Genomic DNA, 14,155 nt, shown 5'->3' with positions numbered 1-14,155 from the left:
TCTAGTACTTAATGAATGAGTCTTATCTGAAGTTTTGGGAAAGTGCTTTTCTCACAGAAAAAGTAGAATTCAATCAGCTGTTTGACCTCATTTTGTATCCCTTGTTGTATTTAAATCTGGTTCTAAAGTATTTGATTAAGTTGCCTCACCTGATAATTGATTAGGGGAATGCTTGTAGATAACCCAGACTCGCATAGCACTCTTATATTTATTGATGCTGCTTGCTTTAGTAATCTTTCCAAATATCTTGCTCTATGAAGGTGAGCCTGTTTGCCCTTTAAACCTGACTTCAGTATACATTTTTTTTCCTTTGGTAAAAGGTTCATATTGATCAGTCAATAAAAGGGGGAATTTGCAGAATTTTTTCACTTGCTTTTTCTTGTTTGAGTTTAAATAAATCAAATATTTTCCCCATGTAACTGAGCACACTCGATCTTTGCTCCACTGCACATAGAACTTACAGATTTTTTTTTTTTTTTTTTTGGTCCAACATTTAAAAAGAATCTCTTGCCAGATGTGCTGACTTTTAACTTTATGTAGGAGGCAGGAAAGCATGATTTTTCTTACTGCATCTGCAGGTTGTTACTATATTATATAAATATGGTTGCAACCCTTGTAACTCTAAAAAAATTATTACATGAAACTGGCAAGGATTTTTGTGGGTTATCTTTTATCAGACCAACAGCACAGTTGGGATAGGCATAGAGGAGCTTGTTGGAGTTGAGTTTCATAATTTTATAGACAGTAGGGGCTGGAAGGGACGTCATGAGAGTTGCTTGTCAGTGATATTACAACTGTGATGGCCCAGCAAATATGTGAAAGCAAAGATTTTTGTGGGTGGTATCTTTTACTGGACCAACGGCATGAATGCACACCAATAAGTGCTGCCTTTGCACCCCTGCTGCTAAATTTCTGGACCTGTAGGTTGCAGTACCGGCTTGGTGATGGCCACATGCACTGGATCATGCTGGTGCATAGGGTCAGGCTGCAGCTAGATCTTGTGCATGTGATGTGGCTGGGCAGGTTGCGCAGGGTCACACTGGCTGGATCCAACCCCACATTGGATCAGGCCCATGGACTGGCCCCGCACCATTGGTCTGGCCCACGAGGCTGGAAGGTTGACTACCACTGAGTTAAACTAAGCTTGTCTAAGTCTATCAACCATGCCATCCAATAGGAGACAGCATCCACAAAAATCCTTGCCTCTCATGTGTTTCTTTGACTCTCACTGCTATTCCAATGCTATTTTACATAAAACTGCTTGTCTAATCATTTCCCTTCTGATGTTCTTTGTCTCTCATTTTATTTTATAATTAATCTGTATTTGCCAGTTATAAGCTCAGTGACAAATTACCTAAATTTCTCTGGCTTCATTGTTTGCAGTGTTTTCTAACTGCAAGCAATGTGCAACAAGAAAATCTTGATTTAGATGGACAAAGCTGTGGATCCAGTGCAAATCTTAAATAAGTAACCTGATAACGTGGGAATATGGCTTCTTTCTTGAGAGTTGAGTTAATTCTTTTGCATGCTTCTAGTTGGAATGAAGTAGTCATGTTTTCTGAAAGTGTAAGCAGATCATTCACTATAACCTCTAAGCTTCTGACACTGGTCACAGAAATACTGAGAGGTCTTCAGCTATTGTGTTCTTCTGTGCAAGATGTGATTGTGGGATGTATGGAGAAATCATTTCTTTTCATTCCTTATTCAAAAAAAGAAAAGAGGTCACTACATCAAATGACAACTTGAAATGGCTTTTGCAAAGTAGTTTTCTTGTTTGAATTTATTTATTGGTGGTGGCTTAAAAATATGATTTGGTACCTATAAGAGCGTGCATGTTATCAACAACAATTAACTTTATTCTCAGAACATTTGTAGTATGCTTATGTTAATGTAGCCTCGATTAATTTTAAATTGATGTTGTGGATATATAAATTATCTTTAATTGTGCCCACATAAGAGTTTGTACCAGTGTAACTTAACCAATTAAATATAAGATTTAATTTGATTTGTGCAACCCTTTAGTGGGTTATCAATGTCATATGAACCATAACTTGTTCCTGGACCCTAAATAAACTCCAATAATTTACATTTGATTCATAAATGTCTTTGGAATATTCTTCCCCAGCCTTGTAGGTTCAAAGGAAGTAGGAGTGCTCACTGAAAATCCTACACTTCTGAGCTAATAAGCTTTGTAAAGGAAGTGATGAGGCTTGTGTGGAAAGGTGAATACCCCTGTGCTTTGCTTCATCCTCATGGATTTCTGCAAGTCTTCAGGAAGGATAGAAAGAAACAGGAGGGTGGGATGGAATTTTCCTCCCTTTTGTTGACCTTTTTTTTTTTTAAACAATATCAGGGAAACCCTGGGAGTCTTGGGCCTCGTATGGACATTCACTTTCTCTTGGGAGAGTTGCATCTTTCCCAGGAGAAACTGAGAGTGTATAGTTGTTCAGGCTTTTCCTCTCAGAGTAAAAATGACCACTGTAGGAGTAGGAATAACCAGGGTTAAAATCGCTCCCAGAAGAGTTCCTCCTGGGAGAGCAAATGTCTGTACATGCTGTGGCTTCTCTCAGAAGAGAACATAGTTCTCCTGCATTTCTCCCCACCTAGTTGCCTACAACCCATGAGTTTCAAGTGGGTTTCTCAAGTCCACTGTTTTGAGAGCCCAAGAAAGCTGTGGACAGAAGTTTAAAGGTACTTAAGTGCCTAGAGTTGGTGTGTGTTTGTGTTAAAATACACTTAAATGTATTTAAAAATCTGTTGTTTTTTGTCTATACATACAGGTCATTAGGAAATTTATTGAGATCCTGTTTCCATGGGACTTTGGAACAGCTAGTATAAGTGCAGTGATTTTCTTTTTTCCCTCCCCCCTTAATGAAAGATTAAGTTCTGAGCAGTGTTTGTTTAAATCAGGGGTGGGCAATTATTTCAGGTGGATGGCTGCTTACAGAGTTTTGGCAAGCCATCGAGGGCTGCATGACAGGCAGCCAGGGCAGATAAATATTAATTTTCTAACTTTTTACGGACCCCACGGGCCAGATAGATGCGGCCTGCCAGGACATTCTGGCCCGCGAGCTGCATTTTGCCCACCCCTGGTTTAAATGCTTTAGTAAGATCATCAGGACAGTGCTCAAATTGTTTAACTCCTCCATACTTGGTAATTCTCATCTGATTCATTTAAAATTCTGAAATAAAACAAGTCTAGTTACCATTTTTTTTAAGGCTATTTTTCATGGATTGGTTTTGAGTGCATGTGTTCAGGTGACATGAGTAATAAAGTCACTCTTATGCTGGGAATTTATTTTGCATACTTCTTCCTATGGAGTGGCTGCTATTGCTCCATAATAATTAGAAACTGTTCTCTAATAGTTCAGTAGTTACTGAAACTATTTTAAGACTGATGAAATAAAGCTTTAAACTCTGCAGCAGTATTACTTTGGCAGTTTGCCAGAACCAATGCTTTGGTGTTCTGACAGAAAAAAGAAATTGGTGTTTTAAAAGGAAATGTTTAATGATGGATTAAAAAAAACCCCAACCCTTTCCTGACAATGAGTTGGTTTTTCCAGTGTTAGAAAAGAACATACAGCGTGCTTCCTGCACTGGCAGGTACTGTCAATGAGAACTTGATCTTCTCAACCATTGCCTATAGATCTTAATTTAGAATTTTGTTTGTTGCCTTATTACTCCATTAAGTTTCAAGTAAAGTTTAATTACTTGACTTGAGTTTCCTTATAAAGCAAGGGAAATAACAGGTGTGCATTATATTTGTCTTCCCTGGATAAGCTAAAATAAACAACTTGGTTGACTTCCAACACAAAAGTTGGGTGGTAAGAAAAGGACTTTGCCAGGTAGTATTTTGGATGTTTTAATGATGTATGTGAGAGCTGTACAGCTTCTAAGTGGCTGGGTTTGCATGCCCCGTGGGTTATCCCAGTGGGAGTCGTGGGCCCTCAGGCCATTTGCTCTATGGACGCTACTACCCTCCCTCCCTCCACTCCCATTGTACCATGTACCCAGAGACCCCCTCTCCATGCCCAGTGTTGCAGCACATACCTGCATGGGTGCCCCCCGGATTCGGCACCGCACATTTTGTGGCCCAAGCCTCACCCCAAGCTGCCCATGCCATACCATGTTGTGCCACACTGTTCCTTGCAGTGAGCTCAGAAAGTAGAAGCCAGAGGAGTGGCTATTACTGAAGGTGGGCTCCTACCTGACCACCACTCCAGGAACTGCAACTTAACCTGTTCTAGGCTGCACATGTCCCATGAACACCAGGTAGACAGCCTGATGTATGTGGTAGCTTCCCAAAAAAATAAAAAAGACGACGACATTGAACTAAACTCTTTTTGACAGTAAATTCTTATTTTGTAGGCTTAGAAGAAATGGTACAAACTGAATTTGTAACGGTAGGAAAGCTGATGAGCAGGGCTCCTGGTTTTCTCCATTTAAAAATTGCAAATTCTCTGATTTTAAAAACCCCAAAATGCCTCACTCCCCAACCACATCCCCACCCTGGACCTTGCCAGTGCCCCTCACTTTCTACCCACACCTCCCTGTCCCCCAGCCCTGCTGGAGGGGGCCATGGACTTGGATGCATCCCCAGCAGTGCCTGAGCCTTGGCTGCTGCCTGCGGGAGGTGTTGGCTGTTCCCCCCCATAGGCAGCATGGCTGAAGCAGAGCCCATGGTGGGAGGAGGTAGGTCCAGGCTCTGGACTTGAGCTCCCCATCCTGCTGCCCTCCACCCAGGACCTCCGTGGCCCAGTGGGTAGGACCCGGTGTAGCAGGGCAGAGCAGGGCATGGAAACTTGACACCCCATGCTGCGTAGGGGGTGCATATGGGTGCACGTGCACCCCCTGAGTGTGGCAGTGCACCCCCTCCACTGAGCTGTGGAGGCCTCTGGGGGAGGGCAGCCGGGCAGAGAGCCCTGAGCCACAGTGGGCAGCCTACACTTGCCCTATGTACAAATCTAGAGGGCATGTGCCCCCCATTGCCCTCTGTCCCCCTCCCCCCCCCTCGGAAGTGCTCGCCCTAGCAGCAGGGAGCCAGGCCTCCCCCAGCTCAAACAAGCTGCCCATGGCTCTGTTCTGCTCCCTGCCTGGGCCCTGTGGCCATACATTCTTGCTCCGGTCCTGGGCCCCAAACCTTATGCCCCACCCGGGCTGAGCAGCTTCCCAGCTTCGTTCCTGCCCAGCTCCCTCCCTTCCTCCCTCACTAGGGGAGTCACAATTCTCACCCCCTGCCCCAATAGACTTGCCTGTAAGAGCTGCTCTCCCACCTGCCTGGTAGCCATGTGCGTGTGTACACGTGCACATGGTGCCCCCTGCCTGAGCACTTTCCTCTTGCTCCCCCCAGCCCCTTGCAGGCTGGAACTCTGCCAACCTACAAGGGGAAATGCATTTCCCACATTTTTTCTTTAAAATGAGAAGGTCTGGGTTTTACTGTGTTTTTTCCATGGCAAAAAGAAAACCCAGATCCCTGCTGATGAGACATTCCAATTTTGTTGTGTAATTCTTAGAACTTTTTTTCCTTGTTTTTATATCTTCTGAAATATAGGACGTTCAGGCAAAAGAATATCATAATTAAGATATCTAGAGAAATGAGGCTAATGACGTACTGAGCAGCACGCTTTCTGAAGTGCTTGTGCAGTGTATTTTTTACTTTTTAGCAAACAAACTAGATTTTTAGAGCACCCTATAATAGAGCAAAAATAAATGACAAGTGCTTGATGGGATAAAAACAGAATGTTATTTTGCATTGCTGTCTGGGCAAGTTTAAAAACAAAGGTATGTTGCAAGTTCTATGGATTTCTTTCCGTTGAGTTGACCCTTTGCATAAATATTCCGTACAATTTTAGTCGGTACTTCCTGTATGTTCTGCGACTTGGATGACTGGGTTTGGACCCTGTATCCTGACCTGTAGAGTTACAACCTGATCAATATTCAGAAACTATGGGATATGGGGGTGGAGAATATAGTCTGTCCAAAGAAGGCAATTCAACAGTTTAGGATTCCTTCATTCAGTTATAGCTGTGCCACTGGCTCAGGTCATACCAATAATGCAGTTAGAGGTGTGATTGCAACACGTATAGCCCACATATCCAAGCAATCTTTAATTTTGCAGCTTGGGTACAATAGTCATCAAGCCAGAGTGACCTAGACCTTGTTATAGGCTAGGGCAGGGGTGGGCAAAACACAGCCCATGGGCTTGATGTGACCCACGGTGGGTCCCTCATTCACCTGGCCCAAGCGCAGTCTGGCTGTGGCGCACCCTGCCACACACAGGGCATGCAGCGGGGCTGAGGTGGCTCTGCAGCTGGACTTCCTTTCTCTGGCAGGGGTGAGTCCACACATCCCACAAACACTGGCCCCACTTGCACCCTCTCCAACACCTCCACCACACATCTGCTTGCCTTTGAGGGGAGCCCCGCTCTCGACGCACCTCTCCATGCACACCCCCATCTACCCTCCCCCTCCACACACCCCGCAAACCCCATACCCACCCAGCCACACCCCCATGCACCTTCCCCCACATCCACATGCATACCCCCACCCCCTCCCACACTCCCCTACAATATCTGAGAGTAAGACTTCATTTTGAGCTATTATGCAATCACCTCTATATATACCATACAAACGCACAAATCAGGACAAAAATATTTTTAAAAATAAATTAAAATATACAATTGTCAGTGTTTCATTTTTAGTATATAATTTGGGTTTTATTTCCAGTTCCAAGATGGCAGTGCCCATCCCAAGAGGAGTACTTCTGGGGGAAAGGGGAGGGACTTCTGGTGGCAAAGGTCAGGGATTAGGGGGTGGAACGTCCAGTCTGGAGATGGTGACCGGGGGGCGGGGCACGGCACCTGCCAAGGGCAGGCCTTGCAGCCTTTGACAGCTCGCCAAAACCCACTAAGCGGCCCTCCACTCTGGGCTAGGGAAGTATTTGAGATCCTGGTGATCTTGTACAGCCTATACTGCAGCCCATTCAGCTGTGGCTTGACTGCTGTTGATACCTGAACGATATAGTTTTCGTTTTGCTAGTATGTCCAACATATGCTGCACTCGCATCCTCACATGCAGGGTACACATTATCCATTTTTTGTAACTCGGTTCTCCGTTCTACTAGGACATTTATTTTTATTTTTTTAAAATGTGTTTCCACAAAAGGATATTTAAAAAAAAATGAATATTTCAGTAAATATACCTGAATATTAATGAATATATGGTGACTGAATACTTTCACATTATTCTAATTAAAACAGAACTTAAACCAAGAACAAATACAAAAAAACTCTTCAATGTAAAGGACAGCTTCAGCATTCAAAGAAATTAATTCCTCAGCCACTTGAATATTTGGTGTTCAAATACACACAGGTGACACAAGTTAGTATTACAACCAAGGAAAACATTACATTTGTTCAGAATGTTCCTGTACTCTGAAAGATGCAGTGGAAAAATTGTTGTTTTTTCGTCTGAGCCTATAAAATTGATAAAACTAGATTCCCTATTGCTATGTGTAGAGGATCCTTTTAATATAAGTAGCAGAAAGGGGATACCACAATTCAAGTGACTGCATATGAAATATGGCAAAAGCACTAGTTGCTGTTTGGGACTCCATGAGTTGTGTTTTAAAGCAAAGCAGTTTCTTGAGTGCAAAAATAAGGATTATTTTGAATTCTAGTGAAAATCAAAGCTACATTCAGCTAGCTGAGCTCAAGCTCCTAAGCTGCAATAAAGGTAAATTTTTGGAGAAAGTTTAGCCTGAAAAAGATCTAGACAGGAAGTGATGCTTCAGTATGACGGTCAGCCTAGCAACTTAATGTGCTGCATCACAAATTCTTTATTGCTCATGTTTCCAGTTGGAATATAAATAGATTTGTGCTATTCTCTAAAGGGGTGTTTCTGCTTTCTGCTATATTTGCTAGGCTGGGTCATGGTAGGATATCAGAAGCAGACATAAGTAAATTGAATATCGGGATATTCGCATTTGCCTTGCTGTTATGCACTCATTACACAGACCAGCTACAAAATAGAAATTATAAAAAAAAACCTCCCTAACACTGAAACACTTCCTTGAACAACCCAGGGGTTTCAGAGCAAGTTTGGTTTCACAGTTCAAGATGGTTGTTAGTACTGCTGTCTGTTCATACTGTTGTGTAGGAGCAAAGGTAGACTCACAACTTGGTACATTGTATACAGAGAGATTTACAAAATTCTGCAGGAAAAAGGCAATGGTGCTTATTCCTAAATGTAGTCTTTTCAGTTAGGATTGCAGTAAGAAAGATCTTGCACTTCTTGTTGGTTTAAATCAAATGGCACCACAGAACTTTTCACAAGGCTGCTGCAAATCAGTAAGTGAAGAGTGTCCTACTAATGAAAAGGAAATATAACTGGCAGTCATTTCTGGAAAATAGACTTATGTCTCTGCTCATAAAGCAAAATCAGCAAATGGACTGAAGCTTGCTTGCTTGCTAATTAGGAATGGTGTAGTTTAATTAAAAGCAGCTTTTTGAACTTGGAATAAAAAACTGCCTCTTCATTTCAATACATCAAGGCTATAGAGATCAAGAAAGTGGTAGCAACGCCCTCTGCTGTTGGCTTCATTGAAGTTTCATTGTTTAACTCTTAAAAGTGCTTATAAACTCAGATTTTTTTCCCCCAGTCTTCTCACTGTTTCTCTTAGCTTCCCTAAAACTGTTCTGAGTACACTAATGTTACAGTTACAAGCTGTAATTCCTTTTAATTTTGTCAGCATTTTGCCTAAATTAAAGTTTTGGGGTTTTTAATGTAAATAAATATTCTGAGTAAACTGGGTTCCTAAGCTGCATCTGTATGTGGCAGAACTCGTTATTTTAAGTATTATGACTTTTGTTGACTCCAAAACTCCATTGGATTTTAAACATGTAAAACCTAACGTGAAGAATCCCAGTGTGTGATCTGAAGGGGAAGGGGGAAGAGTAGCTGGGGGTGAGACCTGTTGTACTCAGTTGCTTTAAAAATATGATCATCTGAGTAGAGGTGCTGTTCTTCAGTCCCTTCACAGCATCTGATGAAGTAAGCCACTGCTTATGAAAGCTTAAATTTCTCTGATTTAGTCTGTAAAGTACGAATCTACCCTGCTGTATAATTGTGTAAAAGCATTTGATTTTTAGGCATTTCAAAATCTTAACTCCTGTTTTTGCAAACTGGACAGCTGTGTTGTGATGTATCCAATCTAACTGAAATTTGTCTCCAATATCTGCTTTCTCATCAGATCCCCAGTATGGCTTCATCATCAACACCTAAATATAATTCCAACTCCCTGGAAAGCTCCTCAGTGAAAAGGGTGAGTGTCGTTTATTTTTTCACTCTTAAATCGCATGACTTGGGCATTAGCTTTTCATGTTCTTGAGCCCAAAACTGTATTTATCTTGAGTTATACAGTCCAGAGGAAAATTTAATTACTTTATTGTCATAATTTAAATAAATCCATTGTTCAGAGTTGTAAGACTGTGTTCACAGGTTGGTGGATCAAAGGATTTTATCTCAAAGGTTTTGTTTGTTTGGTTTGGTTTGGTTTTTTTTAATCTAGTACCTTACAGTTCTTCCTGGTGTATGTTTACATACTTATTCACTTCTAATATTGGAAAACACTATTTTGTTACTATTTAGCTGGTTTTAAGAAGAAAAATCCCTAGCATAACCAAACAAGTTACATCTAGTTACATATAGCTGGCTCAGTTTGAGAGAGAAACTCCACTATTCAGTTACAAGTTAAGGGCTATATACATACACACCTTGCTCTGTCTTGGTGCTATAGAAATTTATATTCAGATTAAATGTGAAGATTATTTTTAATGTTTCTTTAGTAACACATATAGCCAAAAAACCTTTTACTTTTGTCCTTCTTTCCTTGTATTTTTAACAATTCCTGCCCTTAAAATCCTTTCTTCATTTACTGACTTCTATATTTTTATGAAAGTTTGCACCAGTATGATTTGAAGTGATGGTGCCCAGTGAAGAGCCTTCCAGTTTTGATGCAATTTTTTTCTTTAGACCCCAAAAGATGGAACTAACTGGGAACAAAATGAGGAAATACCTCGTCTACCAGGAGAAACCAGAATTACAGGTATAAGGCTATCATTGAGCCATCTAGAATACTGCATGTTGAAGGGGAAGATGTGTAGATTTACCCTTGCGGTGTTGCAGAATTGGGTTGGGCTACTAGGGAAAGCTTATTTATGGGAAAAATCACTAACATTTTTTTTTAAAGCCAATCAGAGTTATGTAACATGTAATCCAAGGCAAACTCACATGCAAGGAAATGCCCCATTAAGAGTTGCTTATTAATCATAATTTACTGCACATGTAGCACATGTCTGGTGACAAGACTCCCCAGTTTGCTTATGCTTCCAGTAGATAATGAAACACACTGCACATAACACATCAATCTCTCCTATAGTAATGTGCTACCTTGGCAACACTAAGAAGTCAGGATTAGTAAGAGTACACTGGTTAAGTGTGTGGTGTTGTGTTAGAGAAATAGGAGACTGTTAGTTTTGTGTCCCAGTGTGAGGAAGATTAATGTATTGTGTGCAGGGCTGCCTTATCAGTTGGAGACAGACGGCTGCTCTCTGTGGAGTCTGCTACTGTCAGTGGAAATGTGCTATGTGGGTGTTCAGGTGCACGTAAGAGGTCTTTCTAGTTTGATGTTCTTTGCTTCAAGGGATGCATTGGATGGGCATTACATATGAGCAACCTTAGCTTTTTTTAAACAAAGCTGTTGTTTATGGGGGATTTCCCGGGTTTCTTAATGTGGGTAAATGAAGTCTGCTGGAGGGGCAACAGGCATAGTCCTCCTGATTTTCCCTATATTGAGGGTACTGTGGAAGGAGTACGGATACTGGATGGGGTTAATGGACCAGGATGTAAGGGCAGAGGAATAAGTAGGGAGAAAAGTATAACTGAATCTTTTTAATGGAAACCGTTATAACAGCTAAAGTAAAACTTCAGAAAAATGTTATAGTAGAATCTCTTTAAGAACAATGTGCTATCTATGTGGGTTCTTTTATGCTGTACAGCAAGGTTTATTAGGGTTGGTATTGCTGTGTTCTAGTGTGTGTTTTGGGGTCTAGCTACTTGCATTATGGTCTGATTTATGACCAGGGTGGGTTTTGTTTTTTAGTTTTGTTCTGGTGAGCGGAACCAAATGGGGTTTGTTGGAAGGAGACTCATTAATGAGTTCCACTAACCTTACAAGAGATCTAGATTTGAACTTGGAAGAAGGCAGCATGTTGCAAGATTTTAGAATGTTCTCACTGTGAAACTTGAAAGTAGAGCAATTCAGTAGCCATAAGAACAAATTAAGTCAGTCACTTCTCACATAGCCACAAGAAATTTAAAACACAAATGTAAGCATAATTCTGTGGAAATCAGCTAGTAGAATTGGGGCATATATGGAGTCTGAAACTTTTTCATGGTTGTTTTTTTTTTTTTGCCCTAGAAGATTGGATTTGAAATGGACAATGTTTTAAATTTATGTGACTAAAGTTTTCCTGCCTGCCAATCTCTCTTCTTATGAGACTAGTTTCTCTTATCTTGCTGTTTACCAATATTGCCCTTTATCTTAAATATTAATTAGAAGTTAATACTGTGTTTCTTTTATAGATAAAGAAGTTATCTACATGTGTCCATTCAATGGTCCCATTAAAGGAAGAGTGTACATCACAAACTATAGGCTCTACTTAAGAAGTGTGGAAACAGTGAGTAATTGTGAAAGTGTTTACACACACATCCGCTCTGCATAACTGGGGATGGCAGTGAGATACAGTTGTCTGTCACCTGACTTCAAACTTGCTTGGGTCTATGCGGTTGCTAATCGGTGGTTGCTTAATTGGCTTACATGAAACAAATTGCTTTCAAAGTAGTCTCGAAGGCGAATCTTAACCAAAATTAACCCCATAAAAAAATAAACCCAATTGCATTTGGTTCCAATTTTGGTCACTTTTCTTATTTCACTCTGTTCAATTTTGGCCCCCTGCCCCACAGAGAGGCATTGATGAAACTGCATGGGAGACTTCAAAGCAGTGTGTAATACTTGAAACAATAATTGCTTTCTCTGCCACTGAGTAATCCTCCAAAAGTAAAAGTTATTCATTTTAACTATTGTTAACATGTGAGTAAATGCACTGAACCTCAGTGACTGGCTTATACTTCTCGGTATTTTTTTGGGTGTGGATAGTAACATAGATGATACAACAACACTTCCCATGATTAAGCTTGTGATTGAAATGGTTACAATTTTCTACTAAAGCAAGATTTTCACTGTAACTACAATTAAGAAGAGAGAAATAGTATGAAAATGGAGTGATTTGAAGACTAGTAACATTTAAGGATAATTAGAATTGTCTTGCCCTATTGAATAGCAGTGGCTCTTATAGAACAGTGGGGGCCAGTCTTTTTGGCAGGCATGCCACAAGGTAAGCCCTGCCCCTTCCAGTAGCACTTTGATTCCCCTTCCCTTGTCCGATCCATTGCTATGATTTCTCCTGTCTGCCACTATTCTTCCTGGTCCCTGCTAGATCTGCAGTGTCAGAAAAGATTGTTGCATGTGGCACTTGTGCTGCAGATCACCCACCTATATTTTCTGCAACAAGGGTGGGCAAAGCCGTATAAAATTCATAGGCTGCTCTTTTGCATAACTTGTTATCAAATTTCAGGTTTTAAGTTCTTGAACAGAGATTGTGATCTTACCTGTTTAATTTGATGGTGAAAGCTTGGCAGTATTTAGTACAGAAATGGTGGGTGTATTGCTCTGCTATGTTAATTTATAAAACAGTATTTTTTAAACTGTGAATAGAGGAGTAACATTTCTTTAGCGGATTTAATGAAAAGATATTTAGTTTATTTTTCTATCATAAAGATTGTGGTTTAGCCTAGAGTGGTGTTCAATTAATATAGCTAAACAGTTCTAGGGTTTAATAATTATGCGATTTAATTGTAAAAATCTTAATAAATAAAGAGCTACCACCATCAGGTGAAATTCCCTCAGTTTGTGCTTAGTTATGCCTCTGTAAGATGAAAACTATATGTTAGTTTTACTTTTTCTCAAGTATCTGTCCAGCTGTTTATTTTAAAGATTAGGTTGAGCTGCTATGTAGCTTTTTAGTTGACTCTTATAGGATATACACCTCTGCTAACCTATCTGACAATCTCATCTCACTTTCCTAGTGAATTGCTGTCTGACATGCACATGTTCAGGAGCAAAATTTGGTGAATAGTCTTTCGATAACAATAACTATAGTACACCTGGACAAATTAAAAACATTTTCCTGATTAAACTTCTTGAGAAGTTTTAGTTTCTTAGTTTGTAATTGATATGCAATGATGTAGTGATACTGGAGAAGGGAGGATGTCATCAAGTCGGTGTGGGCTTCACATTGAAAGGTTAAAGCAAGAAACACCTTTTCTTGTCTGTCTTACTTTTAATCACAACTCAATTCTGTGTGAAACTAAGGTACAATATTTTCATATTTATTTCTTCCCTGCAGGAGTCAATTGTGATATTGGATGTTCCTTTGGGTGTAATTTCAAGGATTGAAAAAATGGGAGGAGCTTCAAGTAGAGGCGAGAATTCCTATGGACTAGATATAACTTGTAAAGTAAGACTTGCAAGAATTCAATAAAGGGAGATGTCATACTTCTTACTTATGCCCTTCATTTATATTTTCTAGAATTAGATTCAACTGCATTAGATCCAAGAGATTTTTTTTTTCTTTTTGCTGCTTGCTTGCCTGAATCTGTAGTAGTACAGATTAAATGTACTTAAGGCCCAAATTGCCTTTTTTCCTCATCCTGCAAGAAGAATCTTACAGGCAGCTTTTTTGAATTGTCCAAGAAAAAGGTACTTCTGTTGTGTCCAAATGAATTGAATAGTGTTTTGTTACATTAGGCAAAAGATTTTGTATTTTGCATAGTTTGGGGCTAGTTGGGCTTTAATCACTCCTTGTACCTATAATTCTTTTATTTTATGGACCCTAAAAGTCAGTTGTCTGTTGTTGTGTATTTTTTAAAAGACCCATCAAGTACCTTTTAAAAAGGGTCACATAGTTACTGTATTGACTTTCATTGACAGTAAAGGGGCCTTTATCTTTAGAGGCATAAACTGACTTGCAAAACT

The 14,155-nt window shown here is 40.2% G+C and overlaps 1 protein-coding gene across 4 annotated transcripts in view; it reads left to right on the top strand.

The window, feature by feature from the left end:
• MTM1 (myotubularin 1) overlaps positions 1–14,155 on the top strand; it is a 51,500-nt gene that overhangs the window by 12,076 nt on the left and 25,269 nt on the right. For all 4 annotated transcript variants that reach the window (XM_019540258.1, XM_019540257.1, XM_019540260.1 and 1 more), the window contains exons 2-5: positions 9,251–9,322; positions 10,033–10,105; positions 11,644–11,738; positions 13,527–13,637. In XM_019540258.1, coding sequence (XP_019395803.1) covers positions 9,251–9,322; positions 10,033–10,105; positions 11,644–11,738; positions 13,527–13,637 — 351 coding nt within the window. The remainder of the gene's footprint in view (positions 1–9,250; positions 9,323–10,032; positions 10,106–11,643; positions 11,739–13,526; positions 13,638–14,155) is intronic.

The sequence above is a fragment of the Crocodylus porosus genome, unplaced genomic scaffold (genome assembly GCF_001723895.1).
Source record: "Crocodylus porosus isolate Cpor-Errol unplaced genomic scaffold, CroPor_comp1, whole genome shotgun sequence".
Lineage (NCBI taxonomy): Eukaryota > Metazoa > Chordata > Crocodylia > Crocodylidae > Crocodylus > Crocodylus porosus.
This window is presented reverse-complemented; position numbering and strand designations above follow the sequence as displayed.